The sequence below is a fragment of the Actinia tenebrosa genome, unplaced genomic scaffold (genome assembly GCF_029948245.1).
Source record: "Actinia tenebrosa isolate PJP-AT-01 unplaced genomic scaffold, QUT_ActTen_1.0 PGA_scaffold2__45_contigs__length_23673736, whole genome shotgun sequence".
Taxonomy (NCBI): Eukaryota; Metazoa; Cnidaria; class Anthozoa; order Actiniaria; family Actiniidae; genus Actinia; species Actinia tenebrosa.
The window spans coordinates 2,489,398-2,512,777 of NW_028292579.1; the positions used below are offsets into that span (position 1 = coordinate 2,489,398).

General features: G+C 37.4%; 3 protein-coding genes across 3 annotated transcripts in view; 1 reads left to right on the forward strand and 2 right to left on the reverse strand.

The window, feature by feature from the left end:
- The window catches only part of LOC116289760 (sodium-dependent neutral amino acid transporter B(0)AT3), a 29,766-nt gene extending 16,102 nt beyond the window's left edge, over positions 1–13,664 (reverse strand). The window contains exons 1-2 of the mRNA XM_089033532.1: positions 13,439–13,664; positions 8,667–8,714 (exon numbers count right to left, since the gene is read on the reverse strand). Coding sequence (XP_088889658.1) covers positions 8,667–8,683 — 17 coding nt within the window. The 5' untranslated portion in view covers positions 8,684–8,714; positions 13,439–13,664. The remainder of the gene's footprint in view (positions 1–8,666; positions 8,715–13,438) is intronic.
- LOC148908990 (uncharacterized) lies at positions 1,033–3,328 on the forward strand. Its single transcript, XM_089033538.1, has one exon. It carries the CDS (start codon positions 1,033–1,035, stop codon positions 2,614–2,616), a length of 1,584 nt encoding a protein of 527 aa, XP_088889664.1. The 3' UTR covers positions 2,617–3,328.
- Positions 2,645–6,354, reverse strand: LOC148908991 (uncharacterized). Its single transcript, XM_089033531.1, has one exon. It carries the CDS (start codon positions 6,216–6,218, stop codon positions 3,324–3,326), a length of 2,895 nt encoding a protein of 964 aa, XP_088889657.1. The 5' UTR covers positions 6,219–6,354; the 3' UTR covers positions 2,645–3,323.
- Positions 13,665–23,380: the final 9,716 nt, after the last annotated feature.

Below are 23,380 nucleotides of genomic sequence, written 5' to 3' on the forward strand. Positions count from 1 at the left end.
TACACAGCAAATTACTTTTTTTTTTTAGCAGGATGAAATAGGACGTAATTGCACTGTGTTTTCAAAAGTAGTGATCTTGCTGATAGAAAGAAAATGCAATTAGCATAGAAAATAGCACGATCTCGAGTACAATTCGGATTTATAGGTACGAGTGCTGTTTTGAAAGCGTTTCAAAATTGGACAAGCCTTTAGGCGAGTTTAATTTGAGAACTTTAAAACAGCACGAGTATCTATAAATTCCGAATTCTACGAGAAGATTGTGCGATTTTTCGTTAATAATACACTCGAAAAAATTGAGCAACTTAATTGGGACTCTACGATTTGGGATTTAATTGTAATCCCTTTGTCCAATCAGAATTTTGTAGAGTATATTGTTAAGATCGAAATGCAAAGTAGACTTTGCAAGGACACAATGAAATTGGAATGGAATCATACTATTGAAACAAGACTAAGATAAGATGCAAATCAAGTGGAAATAGAAATACAATAAGATAGGAATATTCGCCCGAGGTATCAAAATTTCATCGCGAAAAATTGTTAAGAAAATTACAAAATTTATTTTTCTTATTTTAAGTTTATCAAACCGTACGTGTTCGTCACAGCACAGCATGGCTAGTCAAAATATCCAAACGCAGTCGTTATCATACATTTTTAAAATACCGTCTAGTGAGGAATTTAGTCACCATGGCAACGTCAGATTCGGTCCAAATTTGTTTAGAACATCAGGCTTTTGAATTTTCAAAGGAAAGACTCTTTCTTAGGATACAGAGGACTAAATAAACTCAATTTTGCAAAATGGACACGAGTTGGAGCAAACTTTACTAAGTCTTTTGATAAATGTGGCAGTGGCTCGCTAAACGCCTCGGAAATCTCTCGGAGATGAGTCGGGATGATAGACTCGGTTTTCACCCACGTGACTTGGTGCATGACAACGGTTGCTAACCGCCATATTGGTGCACAACATAGTGTAAACAAAAGAGATTCATCACAATCGAGCGACTAAAAGTCAATATTTTCAGCACATTTTCTATAATGGTTCTTTGTTTAATGGTAAATTGTCATACCAGGAGTGTTCGTGATAAGGGAATTTCCCTCTTTCGTGTTCCATCGGTTAGAAAAAGTCAAGGAGAGGAGGCAGAAGAGCTGTCGATTGAACGACGTAGAAAGTGGTTGGCCGCCATTAGTAGGGTTGGGTTATCCGAAGAAATCATCAACAGTGGGAGAATTTGCAGCCGTCACTTCGTTTCTGGAAAACCTGCTGCCAATTGGGATAAGTTTAACGTCGATTGGGTGCCTACATTAAATTTGGGACACAACAAAACAGTAGTAAGTGAGAAAAACTCTGATCTTCAAGCCGCGCGAAGTGAACGTGCAAAAGTGAGAAGGAAGAGACAACAGGAAAGAGCATTGTTCGAGTCAGCTGCAAAGGTAGCGAAACTGGATGAAGAAGGCGCTACAATCGACAATATTTCTTTTGACTCTCCTTCTTTAACTGAGGAAATCAGCCAGATCGCAAATGACCTTCAATCAGCGAGTGATAAATCAAAGTCGCACTGCCAAGATGGCGATTTATTGGACGGGATTACTTCGAAGCTGGAGGAACTTTGTAAGATCACTGACTCTAGCACACAAACAAACGAAGTTAATCCAGAAATGACCGAGTCAAGCACACAAACTGAGGAGTTAGATTATATGTTTTCTCAGCCAAAGAAAGCCCCTTTCGATCGCGAAGATATGCTGGAAGATGGGAAGGTACTATTTTACACTGGATTGCCTTCAGCTACTATTTTACAAGCTGTATATGAACATGTAGCCCCTCATGTGGCAAGAAAGTCGTTGAGCTTAACGAAGTTCCAGGAACTTGTCATGGTCTTGATGAAACTCCGACTTAATGTGCCATACTTGGATCTTGCATACCGTTTTGAAGTGTCTGCACCAACTGTCTCCAGGATATTTTTTACCTGGATAACAATCATGGACATACGACTCTCTCAACTAATATATTGGCCTGAGCGGGATGAACTATGGAGAACAATGCCTCAATGCTTCGAGTTTTCGTTTGGAAAGAAGACAACAGTGATTATTGATTGTTTTGAGGTCTTCATAGAAAGGCCTACCAACCTGCTGGCAAGAGCCCAGACCTTCAGCTCCTACAAACACCACAACACTGTAAAGGTATTAATTGGAATCACTCCACAAGGCACCATTTCCTTTGTATCAAAGGCCTGGGGTGGCAGAACATCTGATAAGCTCCTCACTGAAAACTGTGGTATTTTAAATAAACTTGTGCCTGGTGATCTAGTAATGGCCGACAGGGGATTTACAGTTCATGAAAGTGTGGCATTCAAGAGAGCAGAGCTTGTTATACCAGCGTTTACTAAGGGGAAGAGCCAGCTGGACCCCATCGATGTTGAGAACACCCGAGGAATTGCAAATGTCAGAATTCATGTGGAGAGGGTAATCGGTTTGCTGAGGTGCAAGTACACAATTCTGAAAGGGACACTGAGCACTGACTTTCTCATGAGCAATAAGGAACAGGTACCAGTCATTGATATCATTTTAAGGGTGTGTTCTGGTCTTGTTAACCTTTGTCCACCAATCATTCCATTTGACTAGATTATAAACATACTAATTATTACCAAAATTTAAGAATTTGAATTTATTTATAAAGATAAAAATGAAATACCAGGATATTCTTGTATTCAAAATGTCATAATGTATTGGTGACACAAGAAATATTTTTCTGCTTTGTTCCTGTCAGAGTAGCTATTTTATTTTTGGACATTGCTGATGAAAACTAGTGTATCTTAATTGTTTATTATTAATTCTCAAATTTACTACTATTTTGTTGCATTTAAAGCACAATAGAATATAGTGGTCTTTTGTATCACCTATTTCAAAAAAACAGTTGTCACTGCCAAAGGCAATAGTCGATTCGAAGGTGTAATATATGAAAATAAACGCAAATAATCAAAGCCTTTAAAGTTCTTTCAGGCTACAAACAACACTGGATATCTCAAAACTCATTAAAAAAAAACAAAAAAAAAAACAAGTGATTGTTGGAACTATGAATAACCTATCACCTTTCTCCTTTAGCGATGACAACCTTTCTTAAATGAAATAGGTGTATAGATATGTTTTTGTGTAATGAATATTCTAGTGGATCGAAACCAACTGTTATTTGCTAAATAGCTACTATGATTATTAACAACTTTGTATTTCTTTCATGGTATTAATGCATTTGCTCTTCTAAAACAACATTACTGTTTCAAATAAAGAGTAGATGATGGCTAGTGAACACTAGCGTGTTCTAAACACATATTCTAAACTGATGGAAACATTGTAATTTTACCAATTTCCAAACACTGAGCCAGATGTGGGCACATTTTGGGTATGTCAAATGTAAAGTCTCGTGGGCTGAAACCATAAACCAGACACGTAGCAAATGCTATGGCAAAGATTCCACAGTCACTCCCATTCAGTTGTTGCTGGACTGTTACATTTTCTATGCCTACATAGCTGTCTGCCATTAAACTCTCTACCTGTTCTTCAACCTCTTTGGCAATGATATCATGGTAGAGACCATCATAAAGGTTGACCATGCCTGGTCTACATCCAATAGAGCTTATACAGACCCAGTGCATATGTCCTGTATGTAATATTTGAACAAATTCTGAAGTGACAACATCAAAGTTCCTAATGGGGCCAAGGGTTGTTTTTTGAAAGCTCTCTATCAGAGGATTGACTTTCTGTAGATGTACTTGTGCTTTCTGAATTATTGTACAGTCCAGCCATCCAGTAGGTGAATTAATGATGTCAAAATGACTGTCATTGAGGCTACCAAGGGAAGCCCTCTTGTCTAAAACCCCTTTAGTCACTTGTGTTATTTTGACATCCGATTCATCATCACTGGAATCAATAATTGATGAATAACTAGTAGATACAGCACTAGCATTATTACCAATGATTGTACTTTCCTTTTTGTCCAATTTAGCTGCTTGCATTTGTGGAATACTGTTTTCACATTTTAATTGGCTTGTTGATGCAGCACTAACAGTGTTGGCTTTTGAAGAAGAAGAACAAGTGGTAGGACCAATAGAACTAGATGCAGTTACTTTGGCTGCTTGAGACACCTTGCAATTGCTGCACACCCACGTAGTTTGACTATTGTTAGGCATTCTTTTATAGTCCAGACACTGGAGATGGAAAAACTTTCCATTTTGGCAATTTTCACTGTGACATTTGAGAAGCCTTTCATTCATCATTGGTGATGAGCCACATACACAAATACTGTCCAGTTTCAAAGCTTGATCATTATGTGTGCACTTAGTAGAACTTGGCTTTGGTGCTTTTCTTGGCTTTTTGCATTGAAATTCTGCTAGCAAGCGGCAGTTAGGACAGTACCAAACATCAAGGACTGAATCTGATAAATGCAAACATGTCTGGTGAAATTCCTTTATTAGGCACTTTGGGTTACTGCAGTGAATAGTTCTTCCTTGAGAAGGCATTCCACAGTAACAAATACCAGAGGACTTGTTTGCTGGTTTTATTTCAGGTAAGTGCTGTTTTCTTGTATACCATCGAGCAAGAATCTCAGGTAGTATGCATGTCTGCCATACTTTTGTAACTTTGGGAACGATAGCTTCCCAGTGACTTGTTTCTGGGAGAATTCTTTCAATGAAGACTTGAGGTTTGTTTTCGCTGAATGCACACACGACAAAGTCACAAAATTGGCGACCAGTTATAGACAATTGTTGCTGCACTTGGTAATAATACTGGTGCTTTCTCTTTAGTCGAAATATTCCATTCACTTTCTCTAGGCAAGAACTTTTCTTAAGCACATAACTTTCAAAGTCCCAGTTTTCAATAATGTAAGGGCACTTTACTTCTCCACACCCATCACCACAACAGGAGCAGGAACAGAGGAAATCAGGTGTTGCATGCATCCAGGGATGTTGCTTATCAATGAAAACTCCACACTTTATCAGTACAAAATCTTTGTGGTTTGCAGACATGAGATGGTTGTAAGTCTCTATGGCTTTGCCTTCATTTTTGATTCCATGATTGATTGCTTTAGATTGCACACTAAACAACTGTGGATAGCAAATGTTTTTAATAAGTGAGATAGATGGTTGGTCAGGATTTGTATTGGCAACAGAATAACTCATTGAAGCCCCAACACGACCAGCTCTATGTTTAAAAAACGCAGTTCCTTTTGATTGATCCCTTGTTTCCTGTTCTATTAATTCTATCTCGGAATCAGAAAGAGATAGTTCGACTTTGCAGCACTTTTGTAACAGCTCTGGGTAGTTCAGCTTCAGATTCTCATGATTGTAAAGGGATGGTATCGTTAGAACACGCCGACTTTTTAGTACAAATTGATCAGCATAAGGAGCCACTAGAGAAAGAATGACAGGCTTTTTTTGGCTCTCATTTAGTTTTGCAAAGAAGGTTTTCATATCCGTTTCTGTAGGGGTGACATTTGGGACGGACTTCGTTTTCCCTACCGGAGTGCTAGTCGAAGGTTGTACACCATCAATTTTAACGTCTAATTCATCTTTCAACTTTCGAGCTGATTTAAAATTGATGTCTTCAACTTGAGCGTACGGTACTTCGTTTACGTAAGTTGGGAGTAGCCACGTACATTTCACTTCTGTGCAGGCCAACTTTCCATGTATACGATTCCACGCCTCAATATAGAACAGTACGCTCCCTACATGAGAGCAGCACTCTGCTAGACCTGCTTTGCAACCAAGGCAGTGGGCAGATATTATCGTTCCTTCTCCATTAGCGATAATCCAAATTGGTATTGGCGGTTCATTCATTCGCTGCGAATGACGAACTTTTCCTAACACCACGAACTTATTTCCAATGGCTTTTCCTTGAACGCTCGTTATGAAGCCCGATACCATTTGATTGTAACTCTCTAGACTCTTGAAAGCCTTGAACTGCCTTAAAGTATAGAAGCTGGTTTCCAGCACAAGATAAGAGAGAAGATCGGTGGCTTCGATCGGTGGCAGACATTCTGCATCTAACTTCTCGCCTTGTAAACACGCGGGGTCGACTCCAATACCTTCGATTTTTTTTAAATATCTCGTTCGAATGTGATTTTCAAGCTTTTTGGCGTATTCAGATAAGACAATTGAAGAGGTATCTTCAATTCTTTTCTGTTCTTGGGTTTCGTTTTTTGAAATATCGACGAGTAAATCCTCGGACATCGCATAATTCGAATCAAAACATAAGCGCACGTGTGTGATTTGACATATGCTAATGAGCTTCCTGTGCACCAATATGGCGGACACTAAGTTTTAATCCGCTCGTGACGTCACGTGAAAACCGAGAATTGAAGTATTTGGAAATTATTTCGCTCGATGTTTTGTCAATGCTTCGGAATTGCCTCGGAGATCTCTCGGAGATAACTCGGAAGGATAGACGGGGGTTGAAGAGAATTTTGTATTATTGAAGTATCTGGAAATTCGTTTGCTCGATGTTTTGATAATGATTCGGAATTGCCTTGGAGATCTCTCGGAAAAGATTTGGGAGGATAGAAAAAGAAATAAATTTGCCTGTATTACTGAAGCAAGATATTTTTCTTATGTTTTGACAATGTTTCGAAAATGCTTCGGAAATCTCTCGGAGGTAATTCGGAGATGTCTCGGAGAAGGCGCTTAGGTCATCTCTAAATAGCTAGATGACTTGAAAGTCACTATTGGAGATGAAACTTGACAAAAGAAGAGACAAAATACTGATTGAACCGATAAAATCAAAATATCAACCAATCCAAAAAGTTCTAAAACAAGTTAAATCTCCCATTCATAGCGACGTCAGTGAATATTATTCTCAGGTTCCAGGTGTTCAAAAAAACAATCAATACAACAGTGGGATACAATCCTCTGTTTGATAAATGGATTTTCCATACTTCTCAAGTATATAGATATATCATCAAAAAAAACTTCAAAGTATCGACTAGATATTCTGTTGTAATAGAAATAATCTTACGATTAAGTAAAAAAGTGAGAATAAACTAAGAAAAGCTTCTGGTTTTTTTTAATTTTTAATTTTTAATTTTCAATTCTTTTTTTTTTTTTTTTTTTTTTTTTTTTTTTACTTTTTTGAAAAAAACAGCTTTAGAAGCAAAAATGAAATATAACATGATATGTGGCATAAAAGCTATAGATTCATTTTTATAAAAAATACTAATAAGTATAAATATAAATATAGATATAGATATAGATAAAGATATAAATATAAATATAAATATAAATATGAATATGAATATGAATATGAATATAAATATAAATATAAAGTTTCTTGGACACAAAACTTGGTATAATTTAACCTGCTCGCGACTCTAAGCAATTTTTTCTTTTTTTCTTTTGTTTTTTGGAGACTTATTATTCTCTGTTTGTCTAACTTTCAGGGGTAAAAAGAAAGCTGAGTGTACTTACGGGCCATATTATAATTATTCAGAAGTTGTCTTTAGTATTGATCAATTGAATAAACTCTAACTAGCTTACTAAAGATAAGATTCAAATCTGTTCGGCTTATTTATGTTATTATTTTGATACCGGATTACCAATGTCAAAGTATCTAGAAAGATTATTACAAATCCACTTGAAATAGCAATTTAAAATCGGGGAAAATTGTCCTTTTTGGGGGCTAGATTTATTTAAAAGAAATTTCAAAGATGATCGATCTCAGGCAGCTAAGCTTCGAACTGTATTCAAGGTAAGCAATTTAAAAGATACTTTATACGTGTTCTCGACAATATTTTTCTGTTGTAAAACACCGTAACATCAATACACTATATAATCTAATAATCGTAAAGATAGCGGTGATAAAATTTCAGTCCAACATTTATATTGAGTCTAAAGCCCCGTTTACACTAGCGATTTTTGCGGCGATTTTTGCTGCGATTTTTTTGCGATTTTGTCCATAATAAATAATGGTAAAGAATTTACAGGATACCAAGATTTTCCAAGACGAATGTCTCTTTTGAAGGCTGAGACAAAAGATTTCATATTTCCGAAAATTGCCACAAAAATCGCAGCAAAAATCGCCAGTGCAAACGGGGCTTAATATGTTTTATCTTCGAAAATAGTAAAACTATATTGTCGTCTGTAAAGAACTTACAAATTCTAATCCCCCCTCAGGCGTCAAGTCGTCTTGTGTTTACACTGTGTCAATATTTTGAAGAGACTTTGGTTTTGAAAGAAAGTTAGACTTTTGAAGTACTATGAATGCTCGAATGTGTGATAAATGTCAAATACTATGGTTTATAGTGCCTAAGTGATAAGAGTATAGCTTAAATTAATACCAATTAGTGTCATTCCATCTTCCAGGGCCACGAAAAGGCATTCTATAATGACGCTAAGTCAGTGAACCTGTTACCGTACACAATGCCGGAGTGTCACGTCACAGGAGAGAGAGAGCGCATAGGATTTTCGTTTACTGTAGGAAACAATTTCAATTTCAATCGAATGTTTTTATCGTAGCATCGATTGGCGTGGATAAAAAAGTTTACCGCGTTGAAATCTGGTTTGTTGCTGGTTAGTGTGAGTACAAGTCGTAATTTAGATCATTTATTAAATCGCGTGCGATTCAATCTAGACTAAATCCTTTCAATTCATATATATATTTAGTAAAACGTAGTAGCTAGTCCTCACCTGGTACGATCATCCATCGATTTCACGATCCCTGGTTACCTGTGCGAGCTGAAAAAACATAAAGAATGTCTTACTTTGTACGATGACTCCATTCTAATGGTTGCTTTACAAGCTAACATAGCAATTCCAATGATAACAACAATATTTAGCAGAGAAAAAAAACCCAATACGTTGCTGATCGAATATGCAAGAGTGTCTGTGAGCGAGTTTAATTGGACGCTTTAAGTTTGTACAGAGCCCCCGAAAGCTTTGTGACAACCGACAAATTTCATTTGAACAAAATTTCGCTTGTTAACGTTGATTGCGAAAAAATACTAAATATCAAGCAAAGCTAAAATAAAGTCCTATGGAGAAGGACTTTAATAAGAACGCTGGGTTTTTAAATGATTTTATTTACATTTTTTCTTTTTTTTTTTTTTTTTTACGGGAATTCTCTAATTAAAAGTTATAATGAGTTGCACGAGTTTTTTGGAGTAGTATCTGGGAAACGGTATATATGTAATTGTCATTTAAATAGTTCACTTGGTTTTTGGAAGGGAAAAACTTGATCTCTCTTAGGAAAATCCATAATTGTCGTCAGAAATACTTCATCAGAAGTCGGTGCGTCCCACGAGCCGGGTTTTTAGATGTAAAGCCTATTAACGATGAGTGTAAACATGACGGCGTTCACGCAAAGGCAAAATGAAAGGACCTATAATGAGAGAATATTATAGAATAGTTCGCTAGTTTAAAGAGAAAAACTGAAATAGGATAAAGCTTTCAGCGCATACAATGCAAATTTCCAAGGATCTTGATATTCTCTAACATATTAGAGATTTTGTTTTGCATAAATTTTAAAACAAAATTCTTATTTTTTACTGTAACGTATTCTTTCATCTCTTTCTATTTCCCATTTTACCTCTCATTTTCTAACTCTTCTTTTATTTCAATAAATTTCGCAGTATCTCTTCCACTTGTTCAATGGCGTGGGACAAAATAGTTATACAATGGTATGACTCTCGTGGCACACCAAGGAATATCCCTTGTCACGAAAATACTTCATTCTGGGAATCAAGAATCATGGCGTAGCGTTGAGAGCGCTTTACTCTCAACAAGGTGAAACGAGTCCGAATCGCTCCAGACTCGGTTTCGTATGTGAGTAGAGTTGTTTGTTGCTTCTCTCCTGTGCTTCGAGTGTTTTTCTCCGGGTTCTCCGGTTTTCCTCCCTCCGTAAAATTCAACTTCTAAATTCCAATAGCAATAGAGTTGATGAAGAGGCACTCTGTGGAAATGCCACTGTCAAATCCTATTTATTTCATTATTTTTTCAAAAGTTAATGGTATTTTCTTCTTTACTCTATACGATACTAGAAACGACAAGTGGGATATTCCATGGTATACCATTCAAGACCATTGTATAACTAGAAAACATATTTATATTTAAGGAATATAAAACGCGCGCGCGTGTCTCTGTACTGTGATATAAACACACTGTAGAGCACAAAGCAGAAGCAACCTTAGTAACACGAGGCGTAGCTTCTCTTGCTTCTCAAGCGCTCCCATAATTTATATCACAGTACAGACATAAGCATCCGTTTTATATAGCTTTTATAAAATATTCTTGAACGATTTTGCGCGAGTTTCTGTATCCTCTGATATAAACACAGTACCTAGCCAATCAGCGCGCACATTATATGTCAAATATTTCATACATACTTATAAGCATTGCTGATATCCGGTGGGTGAAGTTCAGTTAAAGAACGTCAAAGAGTTCTAATCTTATTCCATGCACTAAAACGATCGACACTAATGACCCATTATGTTTTTCACTCAATACGAGAATATATTAATATATAGCTTAATGACTTAGGTTTTAAAGAGCAGTGTTATCGGCCTAGTGTGTAATTACTTTGAATGTACTATAATCCTTTCAAATAAATCTGAATCGGTCCAATTCTTTGAAGAGATAATCGTTCCTTGTCGGAGATAAAAGCCGAAAAAGCTTTCCTTAAGTAGTTTGATAATTAGTCAAGCGAAAGTAGTTATAGTTTGAATGATTCATTGTCGGTAAAGGCGCCGTTGTCACGTTGAGAATCTTTGTTAAGAGACAATAAAGTGACTTTATCGATAACACAAACGCTTTGGAAAGTGCCGGAAAGAGAGGGGTGGGGGGAGGGGGAAGACAATGATTCTTGTATAGACTAGAAAACTATTTGCGCGGGCAATATATACGTAGATATACACGTAGATATTTCAATATCTTATTGGTTTTTAGTAAAAATACACAGGTGATTATTGAAAATCTCGTGCGCTGATTGGTCGAGAAACTCACACTATCACACGATAGTCCAGCGATAATCCCAAATGGCGGCCAGACGTTTTGTTGCTGTTACCGGAAAAAAAGTATTTTATCTTCTTCTTCTTCTTTTTTTTGAAAGAATCACCTGTGTGTTTATACTAAAACAATTATTTGCCAGTGAAAATCGGAGAATATTTACCTCGTCGCTCGAAGACTCGCGTCTCGGTTAATATTCCCCGATTTTCACTTCGCCTTCGGCGAATAATTGCTAAATATTGCGCGCGCAATCCCATGACATAGAACATAACCGCAGCTTGATAGGCTGTATTTCTTTTTTAAGTCAGGTTACGGCTTAATAGCTAAACCACAGATCAAACGTTTGTTGGTCAGACAGTGTGATGGACAGACAGTGTGAAGGACAGACAGTGTGATGGTCAGACAGACAGTGTGATGGTCAGACAGCGTGATGGTCAGACAGCGTGATGGTCAGACAGCGTGATGGTCAGACAGCGTGATAATCAGACAGCGTGATGGTCAGACAGCGTGATGGTCAGACAGCGTGATGGTCAGACAGAGTGATGGTCAGACAGAGTGATGGTCAGACAGTGTGATGGTCAGACAGTGTGATGGTCAGACAGTGTGATGGTCAGACAGTGTGATGGTCAGACAGTGTGATGGTCAGACAGTGTGATGGTCAGACAGTGTGATGGTCAGACAGTGTGATGGTCAGACAGTGTGATGATCAGACAGTGTGATGGTCAGACAGTGTGATGGTCAGACAGTGTGATGGTCAGACAGTGTGATGGTCAGACAGTGTGATGGTCAGACAGTGTGATGGTCAGACAGTGTGATGGTCAGACAGTGTGATGGTCAGACAGTGTGATGGTCAGACAGTGTGATGGTCAGACAGTGTGATGGTCAGACAGTGTGATGGACAGACAGTGTGATGGTCAGACAGTGTGATGGTCAGACAGTGTGATGGACAGACAGAGTGATGGTCAGACAGTGTGAAGGACGGACAGTGTGATGGTCAGACAGTGTGATGGTCAGACAGTGTGATGGTCAGACAGTGTGATGGTCAGACAGTGTGATGGTCAGACAGTGTGATGGACAGACAGTGTGATGGTCAGACAGTGTGATGGTCAGACAGTGTGATGGACAGACAGTGTGGTGGTCAGACGGTATGTAGTCAGACAGTCAGACAGCCCAGAAATTGTAAGGGGAACGAGCGTTGCGTGACGACACTATTAGCGGTCGCGCAGGAGACTCATTTCAAGTTTAACTAGGGTTATAAATGGGGTAAAGCGTGTTGATGGCGCTAGCATCTCTTTAGTTCCTATTATCATAATAATTATAGCGTAACCATTGTGAACGGCTTGTTAGATGAACGAGTCATTCAGTTCACCATTAATCATGTAATAGAAATTTGTCTTCAACTAATAAAATACGCCCCAGGGTTCCTTATGACATGTGTCTTGCCAAACGAGTCGAATAATCAAGTTGTTTTTCCTTCTTCAATTAAATGATTTAGCCTCTTTTTCCACAGTTAAATATTTCGTAGATGACATTGACCCAAAAGTACGAAACATTATTTCATGCTACACTCGGAATAAAAGTATTCTAATTTTTCTTTCGGTGTAAGCAGGGTTCCAAATAATCCGTCACTAATCCGTCACTTCCCGCAGATACCACAGACTCGTATCGATTGCGGTGTGGTCGGTGAAATATTCCGCAAGACTTGGAAGTAATATTTCTTGTCTATGGTAGTACAGAACATGACCAAAACGAATTGGCAGTGTGTATATTAAAGCCAAAAAAATCTTAAGTGCTATAGATGTAATCGCGAGTAAGGGCGACAATCAACAAATCAATTTTTAATAGGAATCGCTTAAGCTGCAGAATTGTCATGTTTCGCCGCCAAGTCTATCTATTATAATAGACAAAAATATATACATATATAAAAAAGCTGATGTGTGTTTTCTGTGCATTTGAAAAAGGTTAAGGAAGGTAGATTTTTTTGTTAGTTTTCTTTTCTTTCTCTCCGAATCTAATCTTGTAGTATAATTGAACTCAAATGTGCTAGGAATAAGGAAAAGATAGCGATCTTCGAAAGCAATAATGAAAGTACGGTACAAATAAAATAAAAATACCTGATGTAAAACAAAATTGAAAGCTCACTAACTAAATAAAACTAATACACGATAGATACAAAAATGAACTGTCTATGAATTCAATGACACCGACAAAAGAGTGATATTGAACGGCGAAAAGCGAGATATAGTAAAATGCTCTGATTTCAAGGAGGAATAAACTTTGTACAACCGCGTAGGCTATTTGTATAATGGACGAATTATTTAGACACTGATTATGGGGCCTAAACGTCCGCTTACTATGGATTGATGGACAGTTAAGGTGGTCGGTAAAATATAGTGCCGGTAGCTGATTAATATTAGGCATATCAGCGTTATACACTATTTCTATCACATTTGTCTAACCTTTAGTAAATATTGTAGGGTGCCGACATCTTTATATACCCAAAGCGATCATTATACAACCATATCGTCGACCAGCCCACCAGCCTTGAGAAATATTTCTGACTTGTCTGGAAATTCCTTGAAGTCGTAGGAATCGGGTTTTATCGGTGTTAAATAGATATTCGTAGGATCTGAACACGCTGGGTATTATCTGTCGCTATTTGATAGAATGGAATATAGTCCAAATGTTTTGACAACGTATGTGCATTTAAAATTTATGAGGAATTGCCCGCAAGATAGAAACAACAATACACTTGTCTCTTTTGAAGCTCAGGGAACGTGATTCTGATTCTGGCCCTCGGAATTCGAGGGAATTTGTAAATATCACTAATGTACATTCATTTTTGTAAACGAATTATTTGAGCGTTTTTATTCATGTTCTGTATTCAAGGGAAAAGAGCTGTTATTCCAATTATTTTCTGTCAGCTGTACTTGGGATTAGAATTGGGCTTTCCTTGGGTATTCGTAATTACTCACTTCTTTATTCTTTTAGTCGTACAATTAGCTGAATGCTTGAGAGCGACCCTATTACGGTATTTTAAGAATCTCTTAACTTGACTTTTCTTTAACACAGAACCGATCGAATATCAAAGTTTTTAGTTTTCGCGAAAAAGCGATCGATTGTTGCTGATGTTAAAAGAAAAAATTCTATCAATCCTAATGCTTTTATTATTTTTTCTTTCAACACGTCAACTCAAGCCGTGTTCTTTCTAGTTTGGTATAGAACTAAAATTATGAAATTGCTTTGATGAGCATACCAAATTATCAAATTGTAGTGGTAAAACACCGTGAACGCCTTGGGAATTTAAGCAACACGATTAGAGCTGTTTCAACCACCTGCCCCGTGCGTTACTTTCGGGAAAAAATAATTCAATCTCCTAAAAACCATGGCTTTTTTGTGCTAAAACTCTAGATTAATTCTTATTTCGAAATATTGAAGATTCAAGGTTCTATACGCAAAAATAAGAGATGAAAGTCTGCCAAATACGAAGTATCTTTTACGATTATGACATTCAAACGGAATGTAGGTTTGTTGATAATCATTATTTATTTATAGAAATAGGCATTTTTGATAGGGAATTTACGGACTTTAATAAAAACAGAACTTCGAGACTAGGGGATGTAATCCAATGTAAACAATCGCTATTTTCTCCTAATGTAACGAGTAATTTAAAGGTTAAGAGTCTGTTATATCTTGATGTCGGAGAGGGAATTATCGGGGTTATGTGTTGATTGATTTGAAGCGTTTGTTTCTTTTCTGCTCGATATGATTGAAATAATATTTGGAAATCAAGTTTTTGATGGCTTGAAGACGATTATATCGACTTTTAGACTATTAAAGTGTGAAAAAAAACCTAAGAGGGAATAGAAGCGAGAAAATAACAAACTAGTACCCAGTCCTCTTCAAATACCACTCGTTCACCTGTCAAATGTATTGAGGGACCGTTTATTTCAAACGGGGAATTGGGGGGGGGGGGGGGGGGGGGGGTTTTGAAGGGATTGAGGAAAAACAATGTTAAAATAACAGGTGAAAATAGCACTCATTACACTTCACCACACCATACCACACCACACCACACCACACCACACCACACCACACCACACCACACCACACCACACCACACCACACCACACCACCACACCACATCACATCACACTGCACTGCACTGCATTACACTATACTACACTAGAGCAGTTTGCGTATGTCCGTGAAAAGCTCACGGTACGAACGTGGTAAGGCATACGCCAGACCAATAACATTGCGCGAGAATTTACTCTCCATGCAATCAAATAATCAGAACAAGGCGCAAACACGGTCACACCAATGAGACCAATCACATTGCGGGAGAAAATTCTAAAATCTAGAAATCATTGCATATCGCTGCAAAACACGCACACGGCACCGACCTTTTCACAGTCAACTAGACGCATCAATAGACTTATGCCACAAAATAAATAAATATGCAATATGTTAAGACACATACCTTCGGCTTTTATATGAATAATACGTTTTCCATTTCATTCGTTTTCTGTGTTCCAATTCACGTGAAAGGTTCCTTTAGACCTATGTAACATTTAGAGCATCAAGAGTCAAAAAAAGGATTTTAAAGTCAAAACAACTTAAGCCCTCCCCCCCCCCCCCCCCCCCCCCCCCCCCAGGTTCCACCAACGGCTTCATTATTCGAATATTGAAATTTATTATTCTTTCTGAAAATACAAAGACTCAGGATTCAAAATAATAACCAAATCAAAACTCGAATTCTGATTGGATTATACATTGAGAGGAACACCATGATCCAATCAGAATTCGAGCTTTTAATTAGTTATTATTTTGAATCCTAAGATTTCGTAATCTAAGTAAGAATAATGAAAGTCAATATTCTAATAATGATACCATTAATGGAGCCTAGGGGGGTAAGCTTGAGCCGCTTTGAATGTAATAAAAAATATATGAATATGAAGCTCCCTATTTTAGGGCAGATGCTAATTGTAAGAGCCCAGGATTGATCTACATATACTTGTATAAGTCAGTGAATAACATTAAGTCCAAAGTCTTGACCCAAATGCCTTGACTTAAACAATAGACTACTTGGACGATACGGCGGCTATCTTGGATCAAAAGGCATTACGGGGCGTCCAGGGGGCAAATAGACGAAGCTTTGTTACAGTAATGACGTCGATTGATATTAACATTGTGGGTCTCGTTAACTCGAAAAAAAAAGGAAATATACAGCAATTAACTCTCTACATGTAGTTAGTATATTGTTTAAGATGGAATACACTAACAATAGAATAAATAATTATTATCAATCCTACTTTAGACAATGTCACTATGACCAACAATGCACTTTGGTCTTGGAATGCACTATTCAGTATGCAGTATGCAGTATTCAACCTTTTTGGAAATAGCTGTATAGACTTATTTTAATAAAGTTAGTCACCTAAGAAGCCACAAAGCTGAGACCGACAAGGATTATGGGTAGATGCATTTACATGTTTCAGCCGCTTGATAACTGTTCATGGACTTGAGATCTTCTACCAGTTACAAGCTAACCTCCTCTGAGCATCCTCAACTGCTGCAGTTTGTGTCAAAAGCTTCCATGATTCTCAGCGATCACAGCTTTCTAGGTTTATGGTGACTAACTTTATTGAAATAAGTATATACATGTATGTAATCTATGGTCCTAGCGCATTTTTAGTTTTATAGTTATTAGCTAGGGCCTGTACTTATAGTTATTTAAATTTTCTTTGTAAATATGCATGTAATTCTAGGTACAATAAAAACGTTCTTGTTGTTGTTGTTGTTGTTGTTGTTGTTGTGTAAAGCGCTATTGATCTGCTATATTAAATAGGGGTATCTAAGTAATAAATTATTATAACATTTTAAAGGACGATCATGGGTAAAAGTTCCCATCGTCAGATTTTTCTTTTGAATTTTGTATGATAAATCTACGTCATACTAGAAGTAAAATAAAAAATGGAAGTTCACCCTTTTTACGGTAAAAACGCGCGAACAACGTAGACATGGAAAGCTGTCAAAAACTATAAGCCATATTTTACTGAAAAAATGAATTGATCGTCCCCATTTCAACCAGAACTCTACAAAAACCAAATAATTCGTTAACTTTTAAAATTTGTGTTAAAAAGCTAGAAATATGAAATACTATTGGGCTACAAGAGTGGTCTTGGAGCCTTCACGCTACGTAAAATTCTACTCCAATTACGCACAAAATATGTAATTTCGATTTGATCCCGTCGTCAAATTGTTTTTTGTTTTTCCCCTAAAGCTGAGTATTATAAAGTACTTTCAAAAAATAAAATAAAAAGGTGGGTCCCCGACTTCGTTTTAGAGCTATAAGAGATGAAAGACGTTTTCATGAGATTTTGCTTATCAAAACATTGGAATGACGTCATCACGTTGAGCGCGCGCTCACTACAATCATGCGTAGAAAGGATGCGCGCAAACAATGCCCATGAACGTCCTTAACACACTAAACGCTACACATTTTCCGTAATCTTGGGTGTTTTTTTTTTGTCCCCTGACAAGATGGCCGCCGTATCGTCAAAGTAGTACATTGTTTGAATGCAATAGAGTGTAACTAATATCTTCCATTACGTTTGGATTATTAGCCTCCATCAAATAGATCCTTTTACTTTGGGCATAATATTTTCCCATTTCAGACCACGTGTAATTCTCTAGAGTATCATTTCTTTGTTTAACGTTTGCGCACGAGAAGACACATGAATATGGATACAACTCAAACAAAGAATCTTATTCTCAAGAGAATGACACGTGGTCTGAAATGGGAAAACCTTATACCCAAGGCAGAGGTCTGTAAGCCAATTGAAAGATTTTTTCAAGTATTAGGTCTATAAACCAATTCACTGGTTTCCCATTTCAGACCACGTGTCATTCCCTAGAGTATCATTTTTGTGTTTAACGGTTGCGCTCGAGAAGACACATGAATATGGATACAACTCAAACAAAAAATCTTATCATGATAATAATGGAAGGTTCTCATATCGCGCATTTATACAACGTTTATCACCAGTGGAGGACTTTACGGGCTGCATAGTGCAGTTTTCGTATGACTGTGAAAAGCTCAGTTCCGTAAGCGTGACGTGCCGTGACCGTGATACTTTCTAGAATTTTAATTGGCTGATTTTTTTCACGCGCAATATGATTGATCTAAAAGTGCCGTGATCCTGGCGTGAACGTGTCCGCGCCGGGTTTATGCCGTGTTCCGGGTATTGGATTGGATGGAGAGTAAATTCTCGTGCAGTGTGATTGGTCTGGCGTATCCCTTGCTGTGTCACGACCGTGTTCGTGCCGTGAGCTTTTCACAGTCATACGAAAACTGCACTATCAAGGCGCTAGTAGCAGCCGTGCAGCTTACAATCATGAGTGATTTGTTAGTACATTAGTGTTATGCCTCCAGACAGGGATAGGCTGTTGAACCGGGAGATGATCCCCTTATTCTAAAGAGAATGATACGTGGTCTGAAATAAGTAAACTTTACACCCAAGGTAAAGGGGAATTTAATTTAATTCTGTGATTTAACTTTTTAGTTTTGGAGTCAATTAAGGACAAAGTCAACTTCATTTGCAGGATGTCCCCACGGATTTCCAGGTCACCAAAGGAAACAAAATAGCGTTGCTAATACGTACTAAAAAAACAGGGACGAAATAATTTATGAGCTTTAAACTTTAATCACAGGAGGGCAAGTTCTTTTTCCCGCTGGTTAATTTTCACAGGCTTGCGACACCTCAGTTTTGTCATTCTACGTCACTACTTCAGATCAGCTGGAGCAGGTGCGACTAACAAGATCGTCTTTTTCTTTCTATGTTCTTTTCCCGATTATTTTTTTCGTGTCCTTATTCAAAAACGTATTTTAAAAGACTAACCTTGAAACAGCTGCAATGGTTCTGATGTTGATCTGCCAGTTTTGTCCTTTTTTCGTTTTCTATAAAAGAATAAAATGAGGTTAGTGGATTCAGTTTTCGATTCAACGGTGCGCGCGTATATCACAGATCTGTATATATAAATATAAATCTTTATTTATCCTCACTTAATAAGATAGCACACAAGCTATGATATAGCTATGATAAAAATATATAAAAGAAGAAAAACAAACAAACAAAAAAAGAACATGTGTCATATGACACCTAAATCAATAGGGCTTTAAATTGCAAATGAACCCTTCGACAATACTTTCAGTACTGATTCTACATGAAGTAAATTTAACAAATTGACATCAGATTTTTATGTCTGTCCTCTTATTGACGATAAATTTTGTCATCACATTGTCAAAGTAGTGTGGATCCGCATACTATCATATCTGATGATGTTTTTTACAATAACGAAAACGATAAAAAAATTTATTTTTACAGATCAAAACAACTAACGGAAAGAGCGCGCGCTCGTTGACGTCAGGTTTATCTGTCTGTCCTCTTATTGATGATAAAAAATAACCAAGTTAACTAAGTTATTGTAAAAAGTTGAATGGTAAAATATTTCTTGATTTGAGTGATGCGTTTCTAAGTTATGAAGGTTTATACTTCCAATATGTTAATGATGATGACGTCTATTAAGGCTTAATTAAATATACAAAATCGAACTGGTTCATAGAAACAGTATTTAAAAAGCATCATAATTTAAATCATGGTTTACATTAAAGCTATTTTAAATTTTTATTTTCAAAATGGCCAGCATTTAGTATTACTAGTTACAACAAAAACACTCAAATACCTTACCCGACGTCATCATCAAGTATAAACCTTCATAACTTAGCATAGACGCATCACTAATCAAGAAATATTTTACCAATCAACTATTTACTAAGTTAGAGTGATCAATTATCTCGTTTACACAATTGCGTTATTTTAACATAACGAGCTATTTCTTTTCAGGTGATGAATATCCATTAAAAGTGAGTTGATTTCGTCCATTATTCTCTATGCGCCTACACCATCATACTATGATTATATCCATATAGAAAAGGCGTTATATAAATCATAAATCATTAACATTATCATGACTCTTCCCTTCGAGATTGGACTTGATAAAATACATAAATGAACATATCAAGTAATATTGGTATTTCATTAGCACCTCCAAAAGGAAAAAAGTTGGGCCAGCAACTGTTCAAGTCAGCGGTATCAAAATAGTCCTTTTCATCGCATTTGCATCGAAGCGAGACGAACGGTGAGCTTGCAATGATAGAGACCTTTTTTAACAGGTTGTCTTTATCATTGCAAGCTCATCGCAAGCTCTTCCCTTCGAGATTGAACTTGATAAAATACATTAATGAACATATCAAGTCCATCCTCAGCTTGGATGCATTGTTTTGTTGTCACTCAAACATAACAACTTGGTAACAAATTTTCGTTGTGAAATCATCAAAAAGGACTGTGATGTTTATGGGTTTCAAGGCATTATTGGCATGAGATTTGCCCTGGTCCCCGCCTCTCTATTATATAGTTGGGATAATACGCGCGCGCTGATTGGTCGAAAACTGTGCTTTATTAGTGAACGGAGCACAGAGCTGACGCCATCCGCGCGCGCGAAGTGCTGCAAGATCCTGCGACCGTCTTTATTTTTGCGTAAATAAATTCAATACCGAAAGAAAATTAATAACTATATACTAAAAGCGAAATAAAACAGGTTTTTCCGTGCTCCGTGCAGTAATAAAGCACGCAGGAAGCGCCGTAAGCACTCAACACTTCTTTCGTGCTTACGCCACTTCCTGCGTGCTTTATTACTGAACGGAGCACGAAAAAAGCTGTTTTATTTCTTAACTATTCCCCTTGTTCTGCAGTGACTCAAGCAAGAGTAGGTAGAATGTGCCCCGTTGGCTCCTCAAGAACTTTGGGGTACATTGGCATATAGGACAGCTCGGTGCACTCCTTCTGTCTTCCTTTCCCTTCTCTGCTCCCACTCCACCCAAACCCAACTCAGCTAATCATATCATGTTTGTCAGTCACAAAGGCGTATCCAGGATTTTTCAAAGTGGGGTCCCTACACACCAAACTTTTACTATGACGTCATAACACTATGGTACGATTTGATCTTTTTTATCGCTTTTGTGGCTTAGAAAGGGGATCGCGAGCACCCTAAGACCCCCCCTAAATACGCCACTGAGTCAAAGGGACTAACACTGAGATTGCAGTAAGAGAATATTTGATCTTGCCTTGTGTTAAACACTTACTGGCGAAAAGACTTCCTTTCTTCGAGCTTCATTGCAGCGAATCCATTGCTTGGATGGGAAGCCAGACAGCCTAGCACTGGTAGCAGGAGTTCAACTGCTCAAGCACTGTCAAGTCTCTAAGGAGGGAGCAACCACAGTCAAAATGGAAGCCTAACTAGTAGTTTCATTCTTCAATTTTCTTCATCAGCTAATACATCTAAAAACAGAAAGCAAACAAACAAATAAAAAGATCAATTTACGAATAATAATAATAAATAATAATAATAATAATAATAATAATAATAATAATAATAATACAACACTGCACTAAACAGCTGCGGCCCCCATACAAAGTCATCCAGCTTAAGGGCCAGGCCGTAAAGTCCATAATAAATCAATTGGTCTTTATTTATTTCGCTAGTTTCACCTGAATATACACTTATTTCAATAAAGTTAGTCACCAAAAAACCTAGAAAGCTGAGATCACTGAGGATCATGGGAAACTTTTCATATCAAACAAGTAAAGCTTTTGATACAATTTGCAGTTTGAGGATGCTCAGAAGAGGTGAGACTGTAAATGGTAAAAGATCTAAAATCCATCAACAGTTATTAAAGCGGTTGAAACATGTAAAATGTAACTACCCATAATCCTTGTCTCAGCTTTGTAGCTTTTCAGGTGACTAACTTTATTGAAATAAGTGTATACATATACATCATACAAACTACGTACGGGACCTGAGTAATATATTTTCCATATCTTCACTAGTGATGATAAAAACAGCCTTCCTTCAAACTACATTACTGCTTAAATATACGTATAAAAGTTTTTACTGACTATAGGAAGCCATTTAGGTGTCACGAATAGACTCTCTTCAAACTCAGATCTCACAAACAATGTTTCTAGGAAGCCATTTAAATGCCACAAACAGACTCCCCCTTCAAAATTCATCTAAATGGCGTAAGTATATGTATAACATTTCTTACTGACTTTAGGAAGCCATTTAGGTGTCACGAATAGACTCTCTTCAAACTCAGATCTCACAAACAATGTTTCTAGGAAGCCATTTAAATGCCACAAACAGACTCCCCCTTCAAAATTCATCTAAATGGCGTAAGTATATGTATAACATTTCTTACTGACTTTAGGAAGCCATTTGGGTGTCACGAATAGACCCTCTTCAAACTCAGATCTCACAAACAATGTTTCTAGGAAGCCATTTAAATGCCACGAATAGACTTCCCCTACAAAATTCATTTAAATGGCGTAAATATATGTATAACATTTTTTACTGACTATAGGAAGCCATTTAGGTGTCACCAGTAGACTCTCTTCAAACTACATACTGCGCAAATATCTGTATAACGTTTTTTGAGTGTTTCTTGGAAGCCAATAAAATGCCACGAATAGTCTCGAAAGAATCGTATTTGAAGTTTTAAGTTGACAGAACTTCGAGAGTGTGATCACAATGTAGATCACAGTATGCGCCCTTGCGTTAATCACTGTTTGACCTAATTTACTTTTATGGACTGAAGAATCTAGAAAACCTATGAACGCAAAGCCTAAATATCCATCTTATACTCATTAATTATTCATGAGCTCATCGACCAACCAGGGTTTCTTATTTGTACCACGTGCAGTAGTTTGAGGCCCCGTCCACACGTGTTCGGAAATTTTTGTATCCGTATCCGGAATTTTCGAAAACGGTCTCCAGAGTGGAAATTTTCGAATACGCCCCGAATACAGATACGTGTGGACGGTCGTATCCGCAAATTTTCGGATGCGATGACGTAAATACGATTTTGCGCATGGCTCAATAAGAAAAACTATCCGTCAAAGGGACTAGGCACTAGCGTGCGTCAGGGCGGATCAAGAAATTTCCGGATTGGTGTGGACAGCGAAAACGATTCGAATACGCTGCGTGTGGACACGAACATTTTCGTATCCGCAAAAACATTTCCGGATACGTGTGGACGGGGCCTGAAACCCCCATCAAATACGACCGCACCCATTTCAAAGTTCTAGTACTTTGAAATATCCTACTACTAGTCCTACTACTCGGGCTTTGAAATATTTCAAAGTACTAGAACTTTGAAATAAAAACAAACATAACAAAAAGAGTATAAGATGTCGTGTCAAATACTCGTCACTGTATTCTATTGGGGTTTCAAAATCCGAGTGGAATTTCAAATGCCTCGGCGAATAGAATACAGCAAC

Excerpts from the sequence above, each read along its gene's own strand:
- LOC148908990 (XM_089033538.1), top strand. The coding sequence starts at position 1,033 with ATGGTTCTTTGTTTAATGGTAAATTGTCATACCAGGAGTGTTCGTGAT.
- LOC148908991 (XM_089033531.1), bottom strand. The coding sequence starts at position 6,218 with ATGTCCGAGGATTTACTCGTCGATATTTCAAAAAACGAAACCCAAGAA.